The 23,925-nt window shown below is 42.7% G+C and overlaps 1 protein-coding gene across 1 annotated transcript in view; it reads right to left on the bottom strand.

Annotated features, from left to right (window-relative positions):
* Positions 1 to 13,650: 13,650 nt before the first annotated feature.
* Positions 13,651 to 23,925, bottom strand: part of STMN2 (stathmin 2) — a 37,240-nt gene continuing 26,965 nt past the window's right edge. Inside the window, exons 4-5 of the mRNA XM_035126226.3 lie at positions 17,449 to 17,640; positions 13,651 to 15,205 (exon numbers count right to left, since the gene is read on the bottom strand). Coding sequence (XP_034982117.1) covers positions 15,146 to 15,205; positions 17,449 to 17,640 — 252 coding nt within the window. The 3' untranslated portion in view covers positions 13,651 to 15,145. The remainder of the gene's footprint in view (positions 15,206 to 17,448; positions 17,641 to 23,925) is intronic.

The raw sequence follows: 23,925 nt of genomic DNA, 5'->3' as shown, positions 1-23,925 counted from the left end.
GATATTTCTAGACATTATTCATGAAGCAGGCATTAAAAATAACTGAAAATTTGATAGTTCATTTATGCAATAGAAGAGGAGAGCACTGTTCACATGTTCAGTGTTGGGTGGGATGTAAGAGACAGAAAATCTGGTTTAACCTACTGCCCCAGCTTCACTTATTATTCTGAAGGTTTTAACAAACCCTGTACAGCTGATTGTGCAAAACCTTGTGTGCTGAATTGGAGACCTTGCCTTTTGCAACTTGTACATGGGGGAGCTTTGTTCCAGGGGTGGGCAGACGTTTCATGTTGAGGGCCGCATTCCTTTTGGTTGTGGAATTTGGGGGGGCCCACTTGCCAGGGATAGGCAGGTCTGTAGTTGGTGGGTGGCACTGAAACCCAATGTGAACTAGGCTACTTTCCTTATTGCTGTTCTGAAACCTTCTGGTCTTCCATGATGAATGTGAGGTATTTCCCCTGCACAGTGTCCCCCATCTCCCACCCTACAAAGTGGCATAAAGAAATTAAATAAACATGGTTGCTTCATTGCAAGTATGTGACATGAGTTCCACAGGCTGGATTTCTGCTTATTGTATAGTTACTTAAGGCAGCACCTGCATGTTTAGGAAATGAGCTGACAATCTCATTCTACAGGAACATATGAGGGAGATTCCCCAAATTGCTCAGTATTGTGTTGGTTCACTGAATACTATGGCACATGACACAGGGTGGGTATACCTAGAATAGGGTTGTTTGGCTCCACACCAGCCAGCATTGCCAATGGCTGAGCACGATAGATGTTTTAGTCAAACAACATCTGGAGGGCCACAGGTTCCCCACTCCTGATAATTTTTTTTAAAAAAAATCTCATTAAGTAAGGTTGCCAGTTACCTATTCCAATGGAATGGTGCCAATTGGAAGAATATTGGTGTGCACCTGGTTGCTTTAAGTAGCATGTTAATCCAGCAATATAATTTGTCTCGCTTACCTGCCTACAACAATCTTTGTAGGGTGGCTTTCCCCAACGTAGTGCCTTCTAGATACTCGGCTACTAGCTTTTATTAGCCACAGGCGCCATGGCAGATGATGGGAGATTCCAAAAGATATGGAGGTTGGAGAAGACAGACCAAGTGCTTCTGTATCATAATTATGAAGGGAAAGTTGTGTGTTTAGACAGCATTGCTTTGGGAAGAGTCTACTTTACATTCAACTTTTAATGCAATTATCACTGTATTTCTTGTATTTCACTTTCCTTGCACCTCACAGCTAACATGACTCACTCCACTTCCATGTGTTTATGTACTTCAAAACTCAGGATAACTTTCCAACTCAGGAATTAGAATCTCTAGTCCATAACAACATGCCCTGTAATAAATTGGTAAATCTTTTAAGAGACTACACAACTCTGCATTGTTTGAACAGGTAGGAGTATAAGGCATACTTATTTCATTCTGTGTCTGAAATGATTCCCAAAACATTTCAAAGCAATTTAGTACTGTAATAAAAATAACAATGAAAACACTTAAAATAATTCCACATATAAAAACAAATTCAGATCCAGTACAGATCCAGAATAAGATAAAAACAAAACTTTTTTTCTTTTTTTTTTGCTTGTTGGAAAATGAAGGCCTTCAACAGGTCGGGGATGCAAATGGTTGGTGGTTTGGGGAGAGTACCAAAGGGTTAGGTGTTGCCATGAAAAGACCTGATTTCATCATGCAGAGCAGACTTCCTGATAAGGTGGTCTCTGCATCTGCAGATAATGACAACATTCTTGTGGGAAACAAAGGCTCATAAACTATGACACTTTCCCCCATTATAAACTGAATCCCTATTCAAGTCTTACTGCTCTTACATCCAGAAAACAACATGAAACAGAATGACTTGGAGGAAAGGTTACATTATTACAAAATAAACAAATAAAATTAGAAGATCTACAAATTAACCAAATCAAATAAGGGTGGGCGGTTGAAGTTTGCTCAGGAGCTGGGGGGGCAATCCCCCCCACCTCTGGGCATGTGTATACACATGTTTTGTGGCTCCCCAGCCAAGGAATGGGGTATAAACTTTCCTCCTTACTAGATGAACCCTGGGGGTGTGAGCTGTAAACATGCTCCAAAAACAGAGATAATGGGCTAATGCTGCCAATTTCTTCAAAAGTCCAATACAAAACAAGCAGCACGCAAGGGCACAAGATTCAATCAAGTTTCAATCAAGCATTATTAATCCAAAAAGAAAACAATAAGAGAACCATATACAAGTGCTGACACAGAAGCCAAAATCAAACGTTAAACAGATAGCATGTACAAATAAATACCAAAAGGCAAACCAGTCTTTATGGTCTTTGAAGCTATATAGCGGTCAGCAAAGTGGCAGCAGGTCGATAGGCTTAGTCAATACATGTTCAAACTAAAAATACTCTGAATACAAGAAATTTAATGTGTAAATGAGAGAACCTTTTGAAAAAGAACCTGAGCATTGAAAAAGCATTGAAAAAGAACCTGAGATAAGTGGTTTCATACAAATTTGAATGCACTAAACATAACTGAAAGCACAAGGAGAAACTACTGAAGAAGCCCTTCATATGGGCGAAACAGGCGAAAAACGCCAGCAGCCTGTCTACCATTGACACCTCGTTCGACCTGCTGGCTTCTACACTTGGCCCTTTTCAAATTGCTTTAACAAAATGAGTTTCAAATTGCCTGTCAATTTTTAAAATAGGGTCAAGTTGTAAAACTCACATCCCCACAATGCAGTGTGCCTTGACTTGTTTGAACTCACACCTTCCTTAGAAAAGTTCTACTGCCTTCTAGTTCTACTGCCCCCCAATTCTGCACCAACCATCAGTTGGGCAAGTGTTTACAGAGACCACTATCCGCAACTACATATATCTACATATATCTCATGACTGCTGAACAGCGGGTCTTGTTGGCAGGTTTCTCATAGGCATCTGGTTGGCTACTGTGAGATCAGGATGGTGGGGCAGATGGGCCGTTGATTGGCCTGACCCAGCAAGCTCATCTTATGTTCTTATTAGGAACTGAGAAAAAACCCCAAAGTTGACAGGTTTGCCCATCCCTAATGTTCAGGTGCCATTCATTATCATTCCCATTCTCAACAGTTGATGAAAGCCACATTTAACGAACCTGAATGCTGGGTGTATAGATGCATTTTGCGATGTCTATAGCTTATAGTATTGTACACATACAAGTGCGATAGAAAGGGAATGTAATCTGGACACAAAGGTTGTTGAGCTTTTCTTGGCAAAGTTTTTGAGCTATTTTAAAGGGAAATCACCAAAAATGACACTGCTGACATGGGTTGCCATACGTCTGGATTTTCCCTGGCATTTTAGCGATTTCTGCCCGGGCACTGCTTCTGACAGCAGTATTCTGGCTATGTCCAGGAAATTCCGGATGTATGGCACCCCAATGTACCCAGCATTATGAAGACATGTTAAAAATAGCAGTTTTCTGTATTGCTTTGCAAGGAACACATCCATTAAGTTGAACAATGTCCCTTGCATCATATCGATGCCTCGCTGTCTGTAGTTTCCCCCTTTGAATTTTATTTGAGTATTATTGCATCGCTTTTTTAAAGGAAGCTATAAACAACAAAGGGAAATCCTGTACTAGAACTGAATGGTCCTTATTGAAAAGGGGCTTCCTTTCTAGAGGGAAGTGTATGTAGTCAGCACAGCACTCCATGAAACAGATGGATTATTATAGCAAGGAGATAGTATTTTATTGAGACAGAGAGAAAGAGAGAAAACCACTATTATCCTATACAAGAAAAACAAAACTTTTCAACTGGAAGTGCTTCTATCTCATCTCTGTGCTCCCTCCAGATGTTTTACCGGTAGATGATATTTTGGGTGGGGCTGATGTCCAAAACATCTAAAGAGCTTCATCTTGTTCAAGGATGATTTAAGGACTAGGAGGAGGAAGCTCAAATTTCTTGGATACTGTACTTTTATAAACGTGCTTCATTTGATCATAATGATCACATAACGTTATGCACATTTTAGGAACATAAGCATTGCAAAATACATCATTGTAAATACCCTGGACTCTAAAAAAAAAGTTTGAACATTAATTGCGAGAAGCAGAACTCTGAAGCATATTGACCATCATCAAGGCACAAATCCATAATTATTTAAGATTAAAATGAGAAGAAGACGTAAGAGCCCCATTCATGCGCTTGTGTGTGTGTGTAAGGCCAGGGGGGGGTAAATGTGGTCCTCCAAGCCTCTCTATCTGGTCCTTGATACTGGAATTTTCAATGAATGAAAGGAGAAGTACAACACTGTCATATTATTTGCAATGTGTTTTAGCAGTGGTTCAAAATCACTGCTTGCCTGACACACTCAAAAGCTAATTGTTTCACCACAGACCCAGTTTGTAACTCAATCCACATTTGCTGTGCAACTGCTCCACAGACTTTTGACCTCGCTCTGGCTAATGCGGTATATACATGGCTTGGATTGCAAAGGAATGTCTATGGCAATGCAATCACACAAGCACTTCATTACCTCTTGAGCTCAGGTCAGGTCTACTCAATTCACAGGCTAGCCAGACCATTTTGGTTGCACGAACTGACTCGTGGAAAACCCTATGCAGAATGCTAAGCTCCTTCCCCAATAATAAAATATATTGCCTGTCCGTTTAAAACAGAAATAAACAACAAAAAGATCCAACCTTGGCAAACAAATGCCAGTGTAATTAAGGTTTGCACAGTTCAGCTTTTCTTTTTCCTTCCTTCCTGAGAAATCCTTAAATGCATCTACAGCTCTTTTGTTTGGTAAAGCAGGATTCTCTCCCACTCACCCTTGAAAGTGACACAAAACATCGACATTCCATTTCACAAGAACGATTGGCTTCCGTACAGTTTCTTGTGTGTGACTTGAACAGGTTTTAGCAGCGGTGTGGTTTTAAGAAGTCTCACATGCTTTCATGATGTATGAGCAGTGAAAGCAAAGTGTTGCCTTGCTACATCTGTTGCCTTATTACATGTGATATTCCCAGTGAGCTCATCTGCTTCAGTGCTGAGGTTGATCGCCTTGGATTCTTAACACTGACTATAATAAGGAAGGATAAATGGAAACACAGAGCAAAGCAAAAAGTTCCATATTTTGGACACCGCCAGTGCTTTTCTTCTAGGAAAAAGGATGCCGGCATACCCTTGAGTACCCCCAGAAAAAAAGCCCTGAACACCTGCCTTTGCCTCTCTCTCTCTCTCTCGGCCACTAAGCCCCTCTTGTCCCACAAGTGTCTCAAAGAAAGAAAGCTCCTTCTGAAAGGCTGATTGCTCTTTCGAGTGCCTACGAACAAATAAATACTGTTTTACCACCACTAAACAGGTCATGGGCCTTGACTAGTATCACAAACACTAGCCTTGTACAATAGGTAATCCTTATTGGTTCAATAGTTTCATCAGTTATGCAGGCCTGAAGTTGTGCTCCCAAGGCAAGGGTGCAGCGGTGGCAGCAGTGGGCATTCTCAGGCTGTAGCTGCATGTTTACAGCACATAAGGCATGGGTTTCCTAGCTCCACCACTGGCTATGGCTTCTGTCGCCTCATCTTGCTGGTTCCTCATGATAGCTAGGATTCAACCTTTTGGGGTGTCACTTACTGGGAGCCAAGCCTCTTGAGGCACTCATCTGCATTGAAGTGTGAATAGCTCATATGAACCTACTGGAGCCCAAATATCACTATTGGTCTCTGGTCCATTACTAACTAGTGATCAAACTGATGGAAACTTTGCATTAGTGGCCCCACAGTTGTGGAATTATTATTATTATTATTATTATTATTATTATTATTATTATTATTATTATTAATAATACTGCCCTATATACTGCAGGTCTCAGGGCAGCTCACAGAATAAGATCACAATATAAAAACACAAAATACATAATCAAAATGAAAACAAAAACAACCCAATAACACCCCCTCCCCAACATTTTAAAAGAACATTGGATGTGCGTCAGCCAAAGGCCTGGTTAAAGAGGAACATCTTTGCCTGGCAAATTCCTCACTGGAAAGCTCTATCAAGCCCCTTGGCCCTCCATCCACCCACCCACCCATCATTTCATTGGTATGCCTCCTTTCCAAAGTTAAAGCCATGCTGAAGGTGCCCTCCAACTGTGTCTGAAACCAGTACGGTTCTCGCATTGTTGGCTTGGTGATGAAAGGGATGGAAAGAGTAAGAGGCAAGTAGGAGAATATATGTAGCTACACCCACTTCCTGTCAGCTCACGGTAGGAGTGTCTCTCACAGAGTTCTCTGTCTGCAAAGTCTGAGCTGCATGCTCAGACTACATTTAAGCTAGACCTAAGTATGTCTTTGTAACTGAATTACCATTTTAAGCCTGCCTGAACAAAGCTGCTGTATCTGTTACTCTTCAACAAGTACTCGGGGTGAGAAAAGTTTTTTTAAAAAACCTTTTACAAGACTGTTTGTCTAATACCAGGAGAATACCAGTCTGCTTAAAGCATTAGTTTTAAACTAAAAAGCTAAGCTTCCTTTTAAGCTGCAAAGAGATAACACTCTGCTGAACTCACAAACATGAGGAAGGAAGGATAATAAAGATATTCTCTCCTAGCATCTATTCACATCCTGACATAGAGGTGGAATGTAAAGGTTCACAGCTCCAGGACTCTGTTTCAGAGCAGAAGCAAGGACATTGTCTGCCGAAGCACCTGAGTAACTGATGCGCTCTCTTTGTTTTGGCAGGTGAATGAGATAATAATGAGGTGCTCAAGCTTGTTGATTTAATTTGTAATATTTATATATATATCTGGAAGTCGTAGAATAAGGCTGGGGACTTACTTCCTATGGTCCATGGGGTCACGAAGAGTCGGACACGACTAAACGACTAAACAACAACATAGTTCATGTTAGCAGTTTAAATGGTAGCATTTCCTCGCAACACTGCTTGCAAATAAAAAGTTAGAAGCTGTATTTCAGCTGGCTGAAGATCTTTTATTAAAACTCCATGTCTGTTACAAGTTGAGCTGAGTTCAGTGGATCTGACTTCCAGGAGTGATGCACAGGATTGAAGAAGTCATGCTAATCCTAATGGATTAGGTATTACGCAGCTAATTGGTATGCATGAAATTAGCTATGGGGGTTATCATTATGAGCTCCTTTGCTTTAAGATTTACCACTGAACTGCTGTACTGGTTGCTGGCTATTGTATATCTGGCAAGGCTGATCGGTAGCAGAAAACTTTTTCTGTGGGTGTATTGTGCTCTTTCCACTTGTGTGAATATTGGATCGTTGCTGAGGACAAAACCTATAACTCAGATGAACTGAGTTATAGGTTTTGTCCTCAGAGAGAGCCTAGACATGGTAATTATGTTCACCAGTCATAGGTTTAGGAACTATATTATTATTACTATTATTATTATTATTATTATTATTATTATTATTATTATTATGCTTGAGAAATCTGTGTTTTCTTTTCAAAGCTAGTTGTTAGAACAAGTGGGGAAGTAGCTTATTAAAGCAAGTGCTAAAATGACTGGCTTTTTCCATTCCTTTTCCTCTTTCAAAGCCTTTCGAATATGAGAAAAGAGCAGCAGCAATGAATAGAAAATGAACAAACATATGAAAAAAGTGCTGGTGGTGGGGAAGAAGGGATGAAATGCATTTCTGGCAAAACAAATAACGGTGCAAAGGAAGATCGATATAGGCGCTGATCAGTTATTACAGCAAGATAATAGCAAGGTGTCTATTATTAAGAATTAGCTAGAGATATATGATGGAAGATAAACAAGCTGGTGTACTTGTGAGTGTTTTTGCATGCGAGAACACAATTATCTGAAGCTCAGAAGAAAAGGCATTTCTAACAGCATGTTTCTTAAAGCAGTCTGCTCCAACAAGACCTTGCATGTTGAGGAGCCAGCATATTATTGAGATGGGTCTGACAACATATGGCAAAATGGGTGTGTGTATATGTAGGGAAGAAGCATTGCAGGAGCAGCTGTCCAGAACAGATGTCTTCTCCTTCCAGTGGATGGGCCCAGCCCATATCTGAGATGTAACTCGGCTTGACAACAAATCTAAACAGGGAAGCAGCTCTTGCAAACAGCCGCCTGGTTGACTTTGTTAAGACGATTCACATCAGACGTGAATGCGAGCTGATCTGTCACTTGACTTGCAGTAGCTCCTCCCAGTCCCAGCTCGCTCGGTGCTCTTGCCATTGTCTCAAGCTAACATCACCTAAAGGAGACATTCTCCAAAGTGGTGTGTGACAGGATGATGCACAGCCCCAGCACGTTGCCGCTAGGTAGGTTGGTAAGTGTGCGCTGAACACAACATGGCACACAAAGTTCAATGAGCCGGAGTGCTGTGTCTTATTGTGGTTCCAGTCTCTGCGGAGGGCTATAAGTGGCAGGTTTATTCAAGTGCTGCTAGAGCTTTCTGTGTGACTACATGAGCAATTGCAGTGATTCAATTGCAGGGTATATTGGCACGCCTGCTTTTGAACACGTTGGCGGGGAGACGGGCGGAGTAGATCAGCCCGTGTGGGTGACATTCAACAGATCAGCGTTGATCTGTATGCAATTTACTTTTAGATGCACAGCAACATTCCTGTTCTGAAAGCACAGGCTAGGTGATGTAGCTTCATTTTACTCCTTTCATCAGACTATTTGTGTGTTCTACTGAATGCGCTCAGAATCCTCCATGTGATTGAGGATTCTAAACACAAATTGGTTGGACCCATTGAAATGCTCCATTCAGACCCACTCGATGTATGAAGGAATGGTGAAGCCGGAGGTGAGGCCAGTGTGTGCAGCCCTATATCCCCCTCCATGCATTCCTGTCAAATGCCTGAATGGGGCTGTTCTTTACAAAGGTTCTAGTCCTGTGTAGCATAGAGCAACATTTTGGCCAAAAATGCAAATACAATTCTAACTTGGCCATTAATATAGGTGGACTATTCTGACTTTGAAATTATTCACATAGGGAATGGTCAGTGCTTGTAGTGTATGCTTTGGGGCTGCTGCTAATGTTATTGTTATGCATTCTTCCTTTTTAAGAGCTAGGAACTTCCAAAACAGCACTTACAAGGCTTAGCTTCCATTGAGTAAGAGAGCTGTGGAGACTAGAGCACATTCAAAACACATTCCCACCCTGCTTCGCGGCAATGAATTTGTTAAGGGCTGCTGGGAAATGTAATTCTGTAAGGTGCAAACCACAGTGCCGAGGATTATTTGAGGGAAAGAATGTGTTTTGTATGTGTGCATGCATTTTTAAAAATAATACTTGCTTTGTTTACAAATACACAAGCAGAGCACATACACTGCTATGAGCAGACTGATAATCCTACACCACCATTAAAGGACAACTTCACCCCAAGAATGATGCAGCTTTGGCCAGTTCACAGCTCCCTCTGCCTGATTTTCCTTAAAAAGTAATTTCTTCATATTTAATGATCCTATATTGCCCTCTGGTGATAAACTAGGATTTTACATGTTCTTCAGAAATCTAATGTGAAATCGGATGAGGTCCTGGAGTGTGTGGGTGGGTGTTTTAAGAAAAGACTACAGCATTAATAGGACCTATGATCTGCAAATGTGTTTGTTTGTTGCTAGTTTTGGATGTTTGAATCACCTCTTATAGGTTTTTTTGGGGGGAAGATTGTTGTTGTTTAGTCGTTTAGTCGTGTCCGACTCTTTGTGACCCCATGGACCATAGCACGCCAGACCATAGCTGCCAAGTTTTCCCTTTTCTCGCGAGGAAGCCTATTCAGCATAAGGGAAAATCCCTTAAAAAAAGGGATAACTTGGCAGCTATGCGCCAGACACTCCTGTCTTGCACTGCCTCCCGCAGTTTGGTCAAACATGTTTGTAGCTTCAAGAACACTGTCCAACCATCTTGTCCTCTGTTGTCCCCTTCTCCTAGTGCCCTCCATCTTTCCCAACATCAGGGTTTTTTCCAAGGATTCTTCTCTTCTCATGAGGTGGCCAAAGTATTGGAGCCTCAACTTCACGATCTATCCTTCCAGTGAGCACTCAGGGCTGATTTCCTTCAGAATGGATAGGTTTGATCTTTTTGGAAGATGCTCAGGGATAAATGGATGTAGAAGAAGAGAGATCCACAGTTGTGACTTAACTCTGGGAAATCTGCATCATATATGAGTCTAATATTGTATCTTGCAGAAAAAGGGTTTATCAGTTGCCAACAGATGAGGTAATGAAGAGAGTCCAGGCCACTGCAAATACTCCGGCTCTCTTTGTTTCTCCCTTAGCCTTATCAGAGAATTTTTGTGTGGTATTTGTTCCAATGCCCACTCTTCCCTCCCTCTCACTCTGTATGTGGAGCTGGGATGTGTGGAGAAAAATAATATATCCTGCTGTTCTATGCCCTTTTAGGTGCTTCTGTGTTTCTTTGTTTGCATTTCTGAAATACAAGTGACTCCCCACTTACTTGGGGTTTTTGTTCTGGCCCCCTGCTCACATAAATGAAATGCACTTAAGTGGGGAGTGGCTTCAGCTCACGGGGAGCCTGATCTGGAGCCCAAAGGAGACATCCCCTTTGGCCTCTAGGGAGGGTCTCCTCACATGCCGGAGCCACAGAGGGGTTTTGTTGTTGCTCTTCAGGTCTCTCCCCCCACTTCCAGGTTTCCAGCGCCACATGTATGTATGGTTGTGCATGACTTGAATGTGCGTAATGTTAAGTACTGTATAATTGTTTAATGCACACAGAAATGGAAAATGCCTATGTCTATTGCTGAAGGATTAACATGGTTTCCCCCCACAGTGGCATACTATGGGACTCTAAGTATTGGAATATAATATACAGTATATGATAAGAATAATATTGGAGAAAACTGGGTATGGAAACTTACTTAACCTAAATCATATATCCCAGTTTTACAGCGGCCCTTTAAAGTACGCTTCACGCAGAGTATACGCAGTCAGAAGTTGACCTGGCTAAGAAAACACCACCAAGAGCGTAGGGAATTATCTCCCTTATATGAAACCCCTTACTAGCTGCACACTTGTAAAAGTATGCAGATGAAAATACAAACGGTTGGGTTTCTTTAACTGAAAAACAAACTGACTCCAAAGAGACTTTAAACTAAAGATAAATGCTTTCTCCCACATTCCCACAAACTCCCACATAACTCCCATTAAACTACCCAAGAATTAACAGCATTCTAGCATTATAACTAAGCAATCATACTAAGATTCAACTGAGGAATCTCTTAAACTGAGAACAACTGAGAGAGTGATCTACTTGGAGATGAATCAAACTGAAAGATCTAACTAAGAGATTTAACTAAGAGATACAGAAGGCTTTCTGGCAGAGCCTTATATACAAGGAGCAGAGCCCACGCCTGTGGGCAATTAGCCGAAATCACCTGCACCTGTTTCTCTTAAACAGACAGTATTTACATTAGACCGGCTCTAAAGTAACTTGACTATTCAAAAAATCCAACACTAAGCTCCTAAATGGGTTAATGATTGTTCTCTAATCATGTGATGAGGTTAGGTAAAGGTAAAGGGACCCCTGACCATTAGGTCCAGTCGTGACCGACTCTGGGGTTGCGCGCTCATCTCGCATTATTGGCCGAGGGAGCCGGCGTATAGCTTCCAGGTCATGTGGCCAGCATGACAAAGCCGCTTCTGGCAAACCAGAGCAGCACACGGAAATGCCGTTTACCTTCCCGCTGTAGCGGTTCCTATTTATCTACTTGCATTTTGACGTGCTTTCGAACTGCTAGGTTGGCAGGAGCTGGGACCGAGCAACGGGAGCTCACCCCGTCACAGGGATTCGAACCGCCGACCTTCTGATCAGCAAGCCCTAGGCTCAGTGGTTTAACCACAGCCACCTTATTGAGTTGCAAATTCGCCATCTTGGAAGGGGGTCGGCTGGAGTCTTTTGCAACCTGCTAATTTTCTAAATCTGGGTTTTTGGTTTTGGATGGAGGAACTTTCGCTGATGCAAGATCCCTTTCCAGTTTTGAATAGGCACAATCCAGGCATAGGATTTGTGAGAACTCAGCCCGAGACTAGATTCTGAAAGTATGGCGCAGCGCTGTGTGATGTTGCTCATGCAAATGTGCTTCTGATCAGGCCCATGCAGAGCTTGCCTGAGGTCTGAGTTGGAAGGCATGTAAGAATAAAATTATAAAACTCATACAAAAAAGCAGCTGGTCCCTGTTGGGGCCCCCCAGCCAGCTTAGTCCTCTGAGGCCTGGGGCAAGTGTACCTGGCTGCCCCTGCTCTCTGCTGTTGACCCAGACAGATACATCTTTCAATGCCAATGGGAATATCCACCCACATTCACAGCCCCCAATTGTTGTCTGAATATTTGCTTCCAGCTACAGCTGTGGAGGCCAGAGTTCAATACATGATTTCCCCCCACTCGGCTCTCCCTCTCCCCTCTTGTGTGCATGTGTACATACTCTCCAATATGACACGGTCCAAATCCGGGACACCATCTTCCGAGTCTGAAATCCCAAACGAGTCACGTGACCCATGTGAGATTGTGGACCTGGAAAAGGCGCTTTTCATGGCAAGATCTTGACCCGATATCACATGAGAGTAAGGTGCCCTAAATGGTTGCTGTGTTCTCACGGGGGCGGGACAGGAGGTCCCAGTTTTTCCAGGTAATTTATAGGTATGTGTGCACTGCTTAGTTACACAAGATGTGATCCAAAAACAGCTAACAAAGGACCGACTGAAAAGATAGGAACACAGGAAGCTGCCTTGTGCTAAGTCATACCACTGGACCATCTAGCTCAGATTGTGACTGGCAGTTTTCAGGTCTTCAAATGGATCTTTCCCAGGACTTCACAGAACTTTCTGCATGCAAAGTTATGTGGCCTACCACTGAATTATATATGGTCCTACTTCAAATATAAGATGATTAAATGGAAGCATTAGTCTCGTGCTGCTGTAGAAGTGATTCAGGAACTTCCATTGGTTCTCTCATAGGAACCTCTTGGTTTCTGCTAGGGTTGCGTGCTCATTTTTAAATGAATAAATATCAATCTGAAGGATGCCTCCCCCTTTGTTTGTTACATTAAAAATGAATGGGCACCTGCCAAATGAAAATCCATTCATTCACACGTACATGTAGTGCGTTGCCCAACCTTTCTGGGCACATTTGTGAACTAGAGAAACAATTGTGAGCTGCAAGCAACCACAACCTCAGATTATAAGAGAATGCGCATTTCAAGCCTTATTTCGGGAGGGAGGGGAAAATGTGAGTTCAAGGGAAGGCTGCTGTAGGTGCATATGCACCCATGGGTGTCCCCCCCATTGGAGAGTGCCAGAATGCCTTCAAAATCATGCCAATGGTCACCCGCATTGTAAGCCGAAGAAATGCAGCAGGTGCTTCCATTATGAAATGGAAAGGCTATAAGGTTGTGTATCTTCTTTCATCGCCTATAAAACGGAGACTCTTTATCTAATCTGAAATTTGGGTGTTCTGATGCCCTGTGTCATTTGGATGGGAAATGCCCTTTGGTTGGAAAATGCCGCACAGAAACAATCACAATCAATGAACAAAGGCAAGTCAAAATGCCTGGGGGTATGAAGTGAAACAAATGGACAAATGAAACAAGTATTTTCCCCTTCCACACTCTTAGCTTATATATGGACCGACACTTTTCACGCTGGGAGAAGGGAATGAGCGAGTCAACAGACCAGTCCTTTTTCAGTTCACAGAACCCCAATTCTTTATTAATCACAGCTTGCTCACAATGACATACAGGAAAAATAGCACAAATGAAGAGTAGACTATGCAGGCAGCAATTCCCAGGAGGGAGAAGGACAACTTCAAACTGGCAGATCTATGGGGAAAGCAGGTGGGCGATGCCACACCTGGACCAAGCATCCTGGCTACTAGTCGCTCCTGCTGCTTCAGCCCTTGTCATTCTTGGTATCTTTTTAAAACTAGGCAGGAGAGGAGAAGTCAGCAGGATTAAAAATAAGCTTGTGGAGTTTGGATGAAAAATGTCCTACAGAGCATCTTGTACTGTAATGAAACAGATTAAGGCTTGAATCCTGCCCACAAAAGTGCACCTGGCTGCCCCACTGATTTTAGCAATGGTGGGCAGGACTGTGGCCTAAGAGAAATAGAACAGGTCACAGCATCTACACTTAAAAGCTTCTCGACTCAAGTTAAATAATTTCTTCATCGGTGAAGAGGCAGATTTTGAGTTATTTTAAAATCCAGCTTCCCCCAAACCCAAGCTTCTTTTGGCCAGATATATGATTGGTCATTCTCAGCTGCATGTAATGCCTATTTTTTAAAAAGTCAAAACTTGCTTCTGCTTGCCTCCTTGTCAGTGACACTTGCCTTTGAAAAACAGAAGCATTTTTCTTCGAAAGGCAGAAGAAATTGTTCCTGTGAATACTAATTTGCAGCACGACGCTGTGCATGTTTACTCAGAAGTAAGTCTTACTGTGTTCAGTGGTGCTTACTCCTTTGTAAGTGTGTTTATGCCTGCAGGCTTTTCTTACCTTCTCCAATGGGTGTTAAGTCCCATTGAATTTGATGGGGTCTGACTTCTGTGTAGAGATGTAACAAGAGATGTGTGGCGCACTGCAATTTTGTTGTTGTTGTTTAGTGGAGCACTGAGGCTGTAATTAAAACATGACGGCTTAATGATTCAGGGGGCGTGTTTCAGGACTGCTCTGTCAAGTCCCAATGCCTGTAATTTGCTTATTGTTTTAAGGAAGTGTATTGATCGCAAACCTTTCTAGGTAATTAAGCAATGGCTAGACTCTAGCACCATAGACCTTCCACTGACTTGGATGTTCACTTGGAATGCATGGAGGTTGCTGCAGGGAACTTTCATAGGAACAGATCTAACAAATTCAACCAAATGGAAACAGACAACATCAAAAGCCTGTTACAGGACATGTAAAGATTATGAAATAACTTGCATAATGCAATACTTGTATTTTTTAACAAAAATGTAAGTATTTACAAAATAAGATCCAAGTTTTATTTTTAAACATCAAGCAAATCATTCTGCAAAAACTGCATTGTTTTATTTTGTTTTGTTTTCTATTGAGTTCTTGATTCTTCTTCTTTTTTAAACCGTGTCATACATTTCCCATACTAATATCTCATGATCTGTAGGCAGGGGAGTTTGAGGAGGGGTGGGGACTTATCCCACCCTCTCCACTGCTGGGCTCAGCCAGACAGTTCCACCTGGAGCTCCTTGTTTCTGCGGACCTCTGCAGCATGCCTCTCCTAGGAGGAAGAAAATAAAAAACAGGAAATATTTAGAATCATAGAGTTGGAAGAGACCACAAGGGCCATCCAGTCCAACCCCCTGCCAAGCAGGAAACACCATCAAACCATTCCTGACAGATGGCTGTCAAGCCTCTGCTTAAAGACCTCCAAAGAAGGAGACTCCTAGATCCTTTTCACATGTACTGCTCTCAAACCCCACCTTCCTATGTTTCTCCAGAAAGAATTTTAGAAGACAACCATTATTTGGTTTCATGTACTGCAAAGTAAGCAAGGACATTAGAAGCATTTTAAACTAGGTAGAACAGGCAGGGAACCTCTGGTAGTCCTTCAGATGTTGTTCAAATCCACTTTCCATCAACCACAGCCAACATTGGCAACAACCAGAGATAATGTGGAATTGTAGTCTGGAGGCCCACTGGTTCCCCACCTCTGAGGTAGAATATAACCTATGCTCTTGGCTAGGATAACTAGTGCTCCTTTCCATTCCTCTTTGGATTAGAAGGAACTGCAGAATGGAGATAGAAAGAGGGTTTGGGCCACCCTGTAAGTGTGAAGCAGCTGTGCTTGGTACGGAGCAGAGTCACATGTGGTCCTGTCCTCCAGGTTCAATGAACTTCCACATGGAATTTCTGGAGTCATTAACATGGGTCAACATAAATGGTACTTAAGTGGGTATAAAAAGATAAAGGGACCCCTGACCATTAGGTCCAGTCGTGATCGACTCTGGGGTTGCGGTGCTCATCTCGTGTTATTGGCCGAGGGAGTCGGCGTATAGCTTCCAGGTCATGTGGCCAGCATGACAAAGCCACTTCTGGCAAACCAGAGCAGCACACAGAAATGCCGTTTACCTTCCCGCTGTAGCGGTACCTATTTATCTACTTGCACTTTGATGTGCTTTCGAACTGCTAGGTTGGCAGGAGCTGGGACCGAGCAACGGGAGCTCACCCCGTCGCAGGGATTCGAACCGCTGACCTTCTGATCAGCAAGCCCTAGGCTCAGTGGTTTAACCCACAGCGCCACCTGCACTATACCTACCTAAGTGGGTATAGACACTACCAAATATGATGTCCACTGTGTGGACAGGTAGTTGGTCTAGAGCAGCCTTCTCCATACTGATGCCCCCTTCAGAGGTTGTTGGACTCCCATCCTCATTATTAGTTATGCTGCCTGGTGGGAGCTGGGTGCCCTGTATTAGATTCAGGCTAGGCACACCTGAGAGGGTGGAAGGTAAGCAGACATGATTGTGCATCCACACCACATGCCATCTTTGCACGCTTATCTCTGAATCCATCTGAAAGAAAGTTATGACATCTTTGGGACATCAAAAGTCACCTTTAGACTGAGGCAGGAAATAAGCTGAAAGCATGTCTGCTGCCTTTGGTCCCTTTTCTATACCTCCTGGGGAAAGCAGAGGGCATTTTCCCCATGCCTACACAGCTTTATTTGGCTGTTTCTCTCTTCGCCTTTAGCACCTGGGCAGCCTTTCCCAATCTGGCGCCCTCCGGGCTGCAATAAGACACGAGGCATCTTGGTTTAGTTTTTCTAATTATAATACTCTGCACTTCTGTCCCGTTTTCTGACGTTCCTTTTGCAATGCAGTACCCGATGCATTAGGGAACTGTGGCTTTTTGAGTGATAAAACTGGCATGTTGTGCTAAATTTTATTCACACCAGTGGGTGTGGTTTGACATGACAACAAATGCTACCCTGCTCTTTCTGCACATACACCTTCTATTCCTGCATGATTCCCCCATGAAAACATCAAGAAAGAACTGTATGCTGGCATACTACCTCAAATTACATCACTTTACTCCCCTGATTTTCTGGGTTTAGGGATTTAATGCATTTTTTTCCTGGAATCAAGTAACATGGAAATGAGCACTAAGCATGCACTATATTCCCTTAGTTTTCCAGAAGTGCCTTTTATGTCATGTGAACGTTCAAATACAATGCAGAAATTCGTATCTGACGAAGTGTGCATGCACACGAAAGCTCATACCAAAATAAAAACTTAGTTGGTCTTTAAGGTGCTACTGAAGGAATTTTTTTATTTTGTTTCGACTCAGACCAACACGGCTACCTACCTGTAATGCAGAAATTAGTAGTTAAGGAAACATTGGGGAAATGGAGTAAACTGTCACATGAATTCAGTCCAGATGTTTTGGACTAAAATGCCCATCATGCATACTGAAATACAGGTGACCACTTGCCCCCTCCCAAAATAATCCTAGCCTGGTTACCTTCTCCTGGAGGCGTTCAATAAGAGCAGCTAAGTTAGCTTCACGGTTTTCTTTGATCTGTTCCATTTTCAGTATCAGTTTTTCCTCTGCCATTTTGCTGAAGTTATTGTTCTCCTCCATAGCCTTCTGAAGGACTTCTCGTTCATGTTCTCTCTTTTCTGCCAGTTGTTTCAGCACCACGGCCTCCTGGGACTGTGGAAGGCAGGGGAAAGAAAGAGATCCAAGGGGACAGTCTGTTTGAAAAGCATTCAGCCAAGGTTGGAAGGAAAATATGTCAACTTCAGTTTGTCTAAAGCAAGGATGGTGAAACTGTGTGGCCTCCCAGATGCTGTTGGACTCCAACTCCCATAAACCACAGCTGGCATGGGTAATAAGGGATTATGGGAGTTGTAGTCCAATGGTGTGTGGTCACAGGTCCCCCACCTCTGGTCTGAAATGCAAATAAAAATGTCTGAGAATTTTTTAGAGCATCTGACAAACATGAATCCCTGAGCAGCACTCATACTAACAAAACCTCCTCCAAATATTATGCCATTCTATTTTTGTTGTTCTGTATGGGATTGTAGGCAAATTTTATGGGCTTCTTTAAAAACTACAGTTTGATTGGGAGTTATGCTTCTTATGCACCAGCTTCCCCTTCCTCCTGCAGTCTAGCACCACATCTCATATTTTCAGGGGGTTCACCTTCCCATTATTTTGGGAAGGGGCAAAGGGATACTGTCAGAAGGCAGAGAAATCAACAGAAATGGCTCCCTCTGGTGGGAGCCACTGCTAGATCACAGCCTGTGCATTTTGTATTTCACTCAAGTTATGTATTTCACAGTACTGTACATTTGTTTACTTGATTGCAAATTGTCTCGGAAGTTCACATTCCCTCCATATCCTACGGAATTCATGATTTCACCATGCCCCAAACGTTTTGTTGTTTAATCTGGCTTCAAACCCAAGGAGTTACCGAAAGTAATTTTTCTTAGCTAACGAGCTGGAATGTGTTTATAACCATTGGATACTTTAGTGATAGCATACTGTCTTGATTACCACCCACTAACAGTTACAGAAACAGCAAGCTAGCTTTTGAGTTTATAAGACTCTTCTTCCTGCTGCAAGTTGTTAAGCAAAAAGGCAATGGCCAGCCCTTCCCCATTGAAGTTAACTTTTGGCTTTCCTCCTTAATACAGGCATTATTACATTACTGTTTGGGTTGTTTAGAATGGGTGGACAAAACTTGTTGTTGTTTAGTCGTTTAGTCGTGTCCGACTCTTCGTGACCCCATGGACCATAGCACGCCAGGCACTCCTGTCTTGCACTGCCTCCCGCAGTTTGGTCAAACTCATGTTCATAGCTTCGAGAACACTGTCCAACCATCTCGTCCTCTGTCGTCCCCTTCTCCTAGTGCCCTCAATCTTTCCCAACATCAGGGTCTTTTCCAAGGATTCTTCTCTTCTCATGAGGTGGCCAAAGTATTGGAGCCTCAGCTTCATGATCTGTCCTTCCAGGGAGCACTCAGGGCTGATTTCCTGAAGAATGGATAGGTTTGATCTTCTTGCAGTCCATGGGACTCTCAAGAGTCTCCTCCAGCACCATAATTCAAAAGCATCAATTCTTCGGCGATCAGCCTTCTTTATGGTCCAGCTCTCACTTCCATACATCACTACTGGGAAAACCATATCTTTAACTATACGGACCTTTGTCGGCAAGGTGATGTCTCTGCTTTTTAAGATGCTGTCTAGGTTTGTCATTGCTTTTCTCCCAAGAAGCAGGCGTCTTTTAATTTCGTGACTGCTGTCACCATCTGCAGTGATCAAGGAGCCCAAGAAGGTGAAATCTCTCACTGCCTCCATTTCTTCCCCTTCTATTTGCCAGGAGGTGATGGGACCAGTGGCCATGATCTTGGTTTTTTTGATGTTGAGTTTCAGACCATATTTTGCGCTCTCCTCTTTCACCCTCATTAAAAGGTTCTTTAATTCCTCCTCGCTTTCTGCCATCAAGGTTGTGTCATCTGCATATCTGAGGTTGTTGATATTTCTTCCAGCAATCTTAATTCCGGCTTGGGATTCATCTAGTCCAGCCTTTCGCATGATGAATTCTGCATATAAGTTAAATAAGCAGGGAGACAATATACAACCTTGTCGTACTCCTTTCCCAATTTTGAACCACTCAGTTGTTCCATATCCAGTTCTGACTGTAGCTTCTTGTCCCACATAGAGATTTCTCAGGAGACAGATGAGGTGATCAGGCACTCCCATTTCTTTAAGAACTTGCCATAGTTTGCTGTGGTCGACACAGTCAAAGGCTTTTGCATAGTCAATGAAGCAGAAGTAGACGTTTTTCTGGAACTCTCTAGCTTTCTCCATAATCCAGCGCATGTTTGCTATTTGGTCTCTGGTTCCTCTGCCTTTTCGAAATCCAGCTTGCACTTCTGGGAGTTCTCGGTCCACATACTGCCTAAGCCTGCCTTGTAGAATTTTAAGCATAACCTTGCTAGCGTGTGAAATGAGCGCAATTGTGCGGTAGTTGGAGCATTCTTTGGCACTGCCCTTCTTTGGAATTGGGATGTAGACTGATCTTCTCCAATCCTCTGGCCATTGCTGAGTTTTCCAAACTTGCTGGCATATTGGGTGTAGCACCTTAACAGCATCATCTTTTAAAATTTTAAATAGTTCAGCTGGAATATCATCACTTCCACTGGCCTTGTTATTAGCAGTGCTTTCTAAGGCCCATTTGACTTCACTCTCCAAGATGTCTGGCTCAAGGTCAGCAACCACACTATCTGGGGTGTACGAGACCTCCATATCTTTCTGGTATAATTCCTCTGTGTATTCTTGCCACCTCTTCTTGATGTCTTCTGCTTCTGTTAGGTCCTTACCACTTTTGTCCTTGATTATGGTAATCTTTGTACGAAATGTTCCTTTCATGTCTCCAATTTTCTTGAACAGATCTCTGGTTTTCCCCATTCTATTGTTTTCCTCTATTTCTTTGCATTGCTCATTTAAGAAGACCCTCTTGTCTCTCCTTGCTGTTTTTTGGAAATCTGCATTCAGTTTCCTGTATCTTTCCCTATCTCCCTTGCATTTTGCTTGCCTCCTCTCCTCCGCTATTTGTAAGGCCTCGTTGGACAGCCATTTTGCTTTCTTGCATTTCCTTTTCCTTGGGATGGTTTTCGTTGCTGCCTCCTGTATAATGTTACGAGCCTCCATCCATAGTTCTTCAGGCACTCTGTCCACCAAATCTAAATCCTTAAACCTGTTCCTCACTTCCACTGTGTATTCATAAGGGATTTGATTCAGATTGTATCTTACTGGCCCAGTGGTTTTTCCTACTTTCTTCAGTTTAAGCTGGAATTTTGCTATAAGAAGCTGATGATCTGAGTTACAGTCAGCTCCAGGTCTTGTTTTTGCTGACTGTATAGAGCTTCTCCATCTTTGGCTGCAGAGAATATAATCAATCTGATTTCGATGCTGCCCATTTGGTGATATCCATGTGTAGAGTCGTCTCTTGTGTTGTTGGAAGAGAGTGTTTGTGATGACCAGCTTGTTCTCTTGACAGAACTCTATTAGCCTTTGCCCTGCTTCATTTTGAACTCCAAGGCCAAACTTGCCAGTTGTTCCTTTTATCTCTTGATTCCCTACTTTAGCATTCCAATCCCCTGTAATGAGAAGAACATCCTTCTTTGGTGTCATTTCTAGAAGGTGTTGTAGGTCTTCATAGAATTGGTCAATTTCACTTTCTTCAGCTCCGGTAGTTGGTGCATAAACTTGGATTACTGTGATGTTAAAAGGTCTGCCTTGGATTCGTATCGAGATCATTCTGTCATTTTTGAGATTGCATCCCATTACAGCTTTTGCCACTCTTTTGTTGACTATGAGGGCCACTCCATTTCTACTACGGGATTCTTGCCCACAGTAGTAGATATGATAGTCACCCGAACTGAATTCGCCCATTCCCTTCCATTTTAGTTCACTGATGCCCAGGATGTCGATATTTATTCTTGTCATCTCATTTTTGACCACATCCAGCTTACCTCCACTCATGGTTCTTACATTCCAGGTTCCTATGCAATATTTTTCTTTACAGCATCGGACTTTCCTTTCGCTTCCAGGCATATCCGCAACTGAGCGTCCTTTCGGCTTTGGCCCAGCCGCTTCATCAGCTCTGAATCTACTTGTACTTGTCCTCCGCTCTTCCTCAGTAGCATGTTGGACGCCTTCCGACCTGAGGGGCTCATCTTCCAGCGTCATAACTTTTATATGCCTGTTGTCTTTGTCCATGGAGTTTTCTTGGCAGGGATACTGGAGTGGCTTGCCAGTTCCTTCTCCAGGTGGATCACGTTTAGTCAAAACTCTCCACTATGACCTGTCCATCTTGGGTGGCCCTGCATGGCATAGCTCATAGCTTCTCTGAGTTATTCAAGCCCCTTCGCCACGACAAGGCATTGATCCATGAAGGGGGACAAAACTACTTGCATTTAAAAATCTCTCCTAGACACTTTCCATATTTAACTTTATTCATCTAAATATTGATTAAATATTTAAAGGTAGCATACGGGGATGACCCAAATTCTCAAGGTTATTTTGCGTCGTGAAGCTGGCCTTTACTGTCAGCTGGGGGATGATTCACACAACCTGTGGACTGGTGTCAGATGATGACATCTGGTTGAAATTGCATGTACACTGAATGGCTGTCTATATGTTACCCATTACATACAACAGGTGTGGGGAACCTTTGGCTCCTCGGAAATCGCTAGACTACAATTCCCATCAGACTTGATTATTGGCCATGTTTGCTAGGACTGATGGGAAGTGTAGTTTAGCAACATCTGGAGGTTCAAAGGTTCCTCACACCTGCTGTACACACCACTTCAGGTGCGTATTTACACACACACACACACCCCACCATTAACTACTCTGAAAGTGAATTGGGCTCCAGTGATATAAGGCAGTGAGAAGTCTATGATTAAAGACCCTACAGTTTTTCAAAAGGAGAAAGATAATGGGAATATAGCACTGGAGGGAGAGGAGTTAACCCTTTCCCTCACGCACTTATTACAATTCACATCCTCCCTAGAGCTGTTATTTGCCCTTCAGGGGAAGCATACAGTTACTATATCTCCCCGCTCCACGATAGTTGCATTTACTTTCACTTACCAGCTCCAGTTTTATATCTCCTGCTGTCTTGTCTAGTTTGCTCATTAAACATGGCAAGAAAACAATAAAATCCTGCACATGGTATGTGAAACGGATACAGTCAGCTCGCCATGAGGAGAGAACTAATATGTGCAGTGATTTCCATCAGCCTAGTGGTTTTTAAGACTGGTGTGTGTGTGTGTGTGTGTGTCATCTTGCTTGTATGGGTTCAGACTGCGAGGGGCCAATTTCCAGTTCAGAAGATCTCAGAAAGATCTGAGCTGCCCACATGACTGAGCTAATGCACCACACTGTTGAATTTACTAGTGGCTTGGTCCAAGCAGATCAATTGAAGAGTCAGGAATGAGCTCCTAAACTAGCCCCAAAGTATTCTTCCCCACAGTCAAAAAGAATCTGAGCATAGCTGTAGATGTAACTATATAGTGGGGCAAGTTTGTATTCTCTATCTGAGCTCAATAAATTCTGAGATTAAACACAAGCTTTGAGAGAGTGGGTCATGGGCAGAGGTGCTTGTTTTGCTTGAGATCCCTGAACCTAACAGAAAAGGAGATCATGAACAGTATTCTAGTATATTTAAGTAAGAAGCAAAGGAGGAGGCATATACCTCCCCTTCCCACTGGCTTGTTTTAAATTAAAGTTTCAAAATAAAGGTTTATTTAGCTTCCGCATTCATAGACTAGAAAAGGAAATCGGATGGCATTGCCCATCTGCTGTAACAGAGAAGATTTTGCTGATGATTAGGTGGAAGCTTCTTTTGCATATAGTCATTATGGTGAGTGATATTAACAAGCAAAAGATGGCCACTGAACAGCTGACAGCATGAATGCTTTGAAGGGTGAACATTATCCCCAATTCTATGGAATGTTAAACAGCAGGGGCTTCCCAATTACCTTTCACACAAATGCAAATCCATTAATAGGATCATATGTAATTTCTGCACCATAATCCAAAAGCTACTAAGAATATGAATCCCTTTGGAATATAATTTTCATATCAATGTTCTGGCTAAGGAAGATCCTACTGTACAACTCAATCTTTGCTTTTAAAACCTTGGAAGCTGGTTTAACAGCTAAGTATTTTGAGTCCAGTGGTTATAGAAACCTTTCCCAATGTGATCCCCTCCAGATTTTTTGGACTATAACTCCCATCAGCCACAGCTATCCAAAATATTTGAAGGACACTCAGTTGGGGAAGGACTGGGTAATCGATGCTATGGCATTAATTCTGTCTTTCACTGATATTCAGAAACATTTTTTTAGTGTATTGGGGACCATATATTTGGATGGATTTTATTTGTGGTTCTTGAAAATGAGAGGGGTGGATGTGAAATAAT

Source organism: Zootoca vivipara, chromosome 8, assembly GCF_965207765.1.
Source record: "Zootoca vivipara chromosome 8, rZooViv2.hap1.1, whole genome shotgun sequence".
In the NCBI taxonomy this organism is placed as follows: Eukaryota; Metazoa; Chordata; class Lepidosauria; order Squamata; family Lacertidae; genus Zootoca; species Zootoca vivipara.
This window is presented reverse-complemented; position numbering and strand designations above follow the sequence as displayed.